Source organism: Hyperoodon ampullatus, assembly GCF_949752795.1.
Source record: "Hyperoodon ampullatus genome assembly, chromosome: 19".
Taxonomy (NCBI): domain Eukaryota; kingdom Metazoa; phylum Chordata; class Mammalia; order Artiodactyla; family Ziphiidae; genus Hyperoodon; species Hyperoodon ampullatus.
Genome location: NC_136932.1, coordinates 5,647,859 through 5,653,539, shown reverse-complemented (window position 1 = coordinate 5,653,539; position 5,681 = coordinate 5,647,859). Strand labels below are relative to the sequence as shown.

The 5,681-nt window shown below is 51.7% G+C and overlaps 1 protein-coding gene across 1 annotated transcript; it reads left to right on the top strand.

Annotated features, from left to right (window-relative positions):
• Window positions 1-1,359: 1,359 nt before the first annotated feature.
• LOC307067183 (large ribosomal subunit protein uL22-like) lies at window positions 1,360-1,915 on the top strand (the record flags this gene model as incomplete). Its single annotated transcript, XM_079724559.1, has 1 exon — window positions 1,360-1,915. The coding sequence occupies one exon, from the start codon at window positions 1,360-1,362 to the stop codon at window positions 1,912-1,914; it is 555 nt and encodes a 184-aa protein (XP_079580685.1). The 3' UTR covers window position 1,915.
• Between the last annotated feature and the right edge of the window lie 3,766 nt (window positions 1,916-5,681).

The following is a 5,681-nucleotide window of genomic DNA, read 5'->3' as shown; positions in this document are numbered from 1 at the left end:
TGGATTTGAGGTCTGATCTTCTTGATCTCAATTCACAGGATGAGGTGGACAGACCACCAGAAAACTGAAACCTGGGAAGAGAAGCTCTCTAAAAAGGGAAGAGATTCTTGCTGCCAACCCAGTAGGTTCTAAACTGTGATAATCCCTGAACTAGGACGTATATAAGGACGTGAGATATCAAAGAGTAAAGGACAAGAGGGAGAAAGTGGACCTACTGGCTGAGAAGGAGCCTTAGGAAAACCATAGGACTCATAAATCAAGTCCCTAAACAAATCTCTATTTCATCCCTAACGGGATAATGACCATTCCCATTTGCCCTCTGGCTAAGTGTATGGATGGAGTTGAAGCCAACACTTTCACCATTCCTCTAAGACTTTTTGGAATGACAGAATTCCGTTTCTATGACCTACATTCTTTGAAGGGAATGCCTATAGTGTGGAAAGAGCATGTAGCAAGCCCTTTTAACAGTCTGGGTCTTGGTTTCCCCAGACCAAAAAGAAAATTGAAATAGATCATCTTTAAGACCGTATGAAGCTGTGTTTTCCTACTAAGAGTGGGGCCGAACTAGGTATAGTAAAAAGAGACTTGTTTTGGCTTCTTCCCGGAGACAGAGTACTCATCTGGGCGGCTTCCTGAGGCTCTTGGAAAGGTAAATGAAGACGGGTTGCGTGGCTGGCATTAACCCAGCTCCACCTGGCACCGAAATGAGACCACGGGTGGAGAGGCCACCTTTCCCTTTTTTGGGAGGATGGGGGATGGGGAACCAGCATGGAGCCACAAAGGTTTCCGGCTCTGAAGCCCTGCCCCGGCTCAGAGCTTTCTGGCAAAAACCCTGCCCTGCGTTCCAGGCCTCCGCGAGCAGGATGCTCGTTTGCCGCTCCCCTTCTCTCCTCCGCGGGGGCCTCTCCGCAGGACACGCCCTCCCTGCTGCCTTTCTTTTTTTTTTTTTTTTTTAATAAAATCACAACTCAAATTCGTCTATTTTTCTCGTTTTGCCAGCCCCGCCAAAACTTTCAGCGAGTTCCGCCCACTCCACGTGGACCTCCCTTCCCTGGCCCAGCAACCTCTGCGAGGACCCCACCCCCAACACGTGACCAATTGTTATATTTCCTTCTTGGGGTCCTTTTTCGCTGGCACCAACTAACGACTGAACAAAAGTGCCCCCTTCAGGGTGAATGTGGAGCAGCAGCCTGGGGAGGAGAGGAAAGTTGACTGAGGACTGGAGTACGATAGGGGAACGTGACTGCCTCTGCTTAAAATGATTTCAAAACCATAACTCGCTGGTTAATAACTTTAAGGATCATACAATTAAAAGATGAGGCAGCTTTTCTGGTAAGCGGCCTGAGGTGACCTCTAAAAATGGTTCGCTATTCACTCGACTCAGAAAACTCCAGAAAATCATGCAAGTCAAGAGGTTCAAATCTTCGTGTTCACTTTAAGAACGCTCGTGAAACTGCCCAGGCCACTAAGGGTATGCATATCCGAAAAGCCACCAAGTGTCTGAAGGATGTCACCTTAAAGAAGCAATGTGTGCCATTCCGTCGTTACAGTGGTGGAGTTGGTAGGTGTGCCCAGGCCAAACAGTGGGGCTGGACGCAGGGCCGGTGGCCCAAAAAGAGTGCTGAATTTTTACTGCACATGCTCAAAAATGCAGAGAGTAATGCTGAACTTAAGGGCTTAGATGTAGATTCCCTGGTCATTGAGCATATCCAGGTGAACAAAGCCCCCAAGATGCGGCGCAGGACTTACAGAGCTCATGGTCGGATCAACCCATACATGAGCTCTCCCTGCCACATTGAGATGATCCATACTGAAAAAGAACAGATTGCTCCTAAACCAGAAGAGGAGGTTGCCCAGAAGAAAAAGATATCCCAGAAGAAATTGAAGAAACAAAAACTTATGGCCCGGGAATAAATGCTGCAAAAAATAGATGCAAATAAAAGTAAAAGCAGAGTGTTGGTTGTCTTAATTAGTAAATCTATTTCAAGTGTCATCACAAAATGGATCAAATGAGTTTTCATAAACATGCTGTTTAGCAAAAAAAAAGAAAAAGATGAGGCAAATTCAAGAGGAAGGATATCATTAAAAAAACTGCTTTGGGGGCTTCCCTGGTGGCTCAGTGGTTAAGAATCCGCCTGCCAATGCAGGGGACACGGGTTCGAGCCCTGATCCAGGAAGATCCCACATGCCGCAGAGCAACTAAGCCCATGCGCCACAACCACTGAGCCCGCGTGAGCCTGCGTGCCACAACTACTGAAGCCCGTGTGCTTAGAGCCCGTGCTCTGCAAAAAGAGAAGCCACCGCGGTGAGAAGCCCGCGCACCCCAACTAGAGAAAGCCCCCGGGCAGCAACGAAGACCCGACACACCCAAAAATAAATAAATAAATAAATTAATTAGGGGAAAAAAAGTGCTTTGGAGGTGGAGCTGGGTAGAGTTTTAATCCCTAGCTGCAACGCTGGTTACCTCTACCCCATTTCCCCTAGAGTTCTTCATGGTGCTGGCAGAGCTCTCTGAGATCCCCGAATACCACCCGAGTTCTTCAGTTACGGACGGGATGATGGGAACGTGGCCTCTCCTAGGGTGAGCGTCCTGCTTCTTGCCTCCTCCGTCACCTCCCCTTCCCCAACGACACTGGAAACAGTGCTTCCTCTCTGGGCTCAGTTTCCTCAAGCTGCAAATTACTTCCAGAATGGAGAACACTCCTCTCTCAACGTTGGGACCGTTTGTCCTGGATGGGAAGAGCCCCGGGAGATCATGGTGGAGGAAGGGGGAGAGGGCAGGACAGCAAAACTTAGTCCAGTGGGAAGGCTTGATGCAGAGCAAGCGGACTAAAGAGGAAAAGCTAGAAAACAGGTTAAGTGAAGCTAAACAGAGGAACTGTTTTCCTTGGGAAAAATTCTGACCGGGGCTTTGTCCATTTCCCGCCCCACTGCTTTTCCCCACGTGAGATGTGGTGTTGAGAGATGGGGTAGGGAACCGGGGTGACGGAAGTTACGTGGTTGGAGGCTGACTAGGAGAAAGGGTTGTACATCAGGTAGTGATCAGAGAAGGAAGGGTAAATTTAAACTCAGAAGAGTTGGGTGCCATTTGTCCCTCCAAAGTCACAGAGGTCATGAATAGTAGATAGCCCAAGAACTACAAATCTTGGGACACAAACAAGGGGACTTCCATTGTAGCCAAGAAGCACACCACCCCGGGGCATGTTAAAGAGAGATGTGTCGAAGGGAATGGGAGGAGTCCTAAGGCACCTATTTTCAAGGGAAACAGCTCCAAAGCAATCAAGCGAGAACGTTAAGGACTAGGGACACTTGCTCTCCTATAACTCAGCATCTGTCAGCGCTCCCATTACCAGGTGCTATTTCCAGAGTCCTGGGTCTAGTGGAGGAAAAGGGAGGGGCCCTGGTGGAGAGACAGAGGGAGACCCGATGGGCTCCTCCCCCAGCCCAGCTGCAGTTCTAGATTCTCGCCACTCGGGGGCTCCCGAGCTCAACCACAGTCCCAGAGTTGGGGACGGGGACGGGGACGGGGACGGGGGGGCGGGGAGAGAGAGAGAGAGAGAGAGCCTCCAGAGGACAGTTTGGGACGTCAGTGGTGACCCTGAGCAGAGAGGTGACTTAGGGGTCATTTGCTCTGAAGCTGCAGGCCCTTCGCATGGCCGTTGGGAAGACATCCAGCCTCAGCCCTTCTCTCGTGGGACTGGGACTGGTTCCCCACCTCTTACCCTCCGAGGTCATTTCCTCCCCTGCGCGTTTCCTTCCCCTCCCCCATCCTTGTGGTAGGGACACCACCACCATCCCCCACAGCCTGTCAGAGTCCTGAGGAATGCTCTCACCCTGGCTGGGCGCCAAGCTCTGGACTTCCTGGGCTTTGGGGTGGGGCTTGGCCAAGGGGAAGCCCTTTGGACAGGAGAGCCACCCAATCCTGCATAGCCTGCTTTCGCGCGCTCTCTCCGTGCCTCTCTCTCCCTCCCTCTCCCCCCAGCCCCACCCCCGCCCGCCCCAAGCAAAAGGCTCATCTATCATTCTCTGTCACCATCACCTAATTTCCTACCCCCACAATAGGATTTCCTTGCCAGGGCAAAACATCCACAATATGGAGACGGTGGGCATCCTAAACACTGGTTTATAGTGAGAGAGGTGGAAAAAACCTATTACAGAACCTGCCTTCCCTGTTCCAGAAGGCATGTAGCTGGAAGGAGAGGTTCAGCTGCCAGGGTCCTGAAGGTAAGGGTTTTGTAAATGGTCATTTGGCCCTGGGGCTCCTTCTGGATCCTCCTCAGAACCCTTGGGTCTAAGGAAGTACGTGTCTCTCCGTAGTAAAGCTTGGGAGTGAATTTCTGCATATCTGACTACCTCTACTCACTCTCCATGTTCCTGAAATAAATCAGCTGAAATCTGAACTTGTTGGTCTACATCAAGGCCAAGGAAATCTTTCCACCCAGCTGTAGCCGACTGGGATGGGTTCCGTGAGAATGGGGAACGGGCAGAAACGACTCCCAAATCGAATGAATAGAGACCAGGCCTGTCAGAGGCCTCTGCCTCCTCTCCAAGGGGTCACTGCTCAGAAATGTTTTTGCATTGCGGGGGTTGGAGAGTCTTCGGATATTGTCCACAAATGACAAAGTGAGAACTCAGTCCTGTGGCATCCCCTGCCTCGCGGTCCCTCGGGGCAGACGTTGCAGACTGTCTCCCTGAAGTCATCATCTGTAGACCTGTGCCAGATCCCCAAGTTCCTATCTTGAAATCTCAGCCCCCCCGCACCCAGGGCCTAGAGGAGAGCCGATGTAGGTCACTGCAGCTGAGCCTGCGGGGCTGTTTGCTCCTTGAGCGCAGAGCCTTTCAGGCACAGAGAGGAAACCTTGCAGAGAAGTGAGAGAAAGGGCTCTGTGAGTAACAGAGGAAAGCATTCCTCAAAAAATGAAGCATGGAGAGGCCAGGAGTCAACTGGTCGCACCTGAGACAGTGATGGGATCTCTGCTCCTAAGAGGCTGCATGGGATGGAGGAGGGAAAGGGAGAGGAGAGGGGCTGAGCATGGCCCCCTCCCTGGCTTTCCCTCCCATGCCCCACCCTTGCTCTGTTTGCCTGTGTAAGAGAACCCTTCTGATCTACTGTCCATCCCCCATTCTCCAGTCGCCTTGCTTTCAAGGCTTAGATTTCATTCTCTGGAGCCTTTGTGACTTGCCTCAGAGACCCTCTGCTTCCTCTGGTCACAGTTTCTGTGTCTCAGGAAGCTAGAGTAGGCCAGGGTTGTCCCCACCCGCCCCATTGAAAGACTCTTCCTGCTTGTTATCTGTTAAACTCATTTTGCCCAGGGTACTTCCAACCCTCTGGGACCTCATTTCTTTTCTTGACTCTCCCTATCCCTACCCCACAAGATCCCAAGGAGTGTGTGTTTTTGTGTGCATGCATGGTGCTCATACTGTCTTGGTTTTTTTTTTTTTTTTTTGCGGTACCTGGGCCTCTCACTGTTGTGGCCTCTCCCGTTGCGGATCACAGGCTCCGGACGCGCAGGCTCAGCGGCCATAGCTCACGGGCCCAGCCGCTCCGCGGCATGTGGGATCTTCCCGGACAGGGGCACGAACGTGCGTCCCCTGCATCGGCAGGCGGACTCTCAACCACTGCGCCACCAGGGAAGCCCACTGTCTTGGTTTTGCATGGGGTGTCAAGGACCTATGGCTGT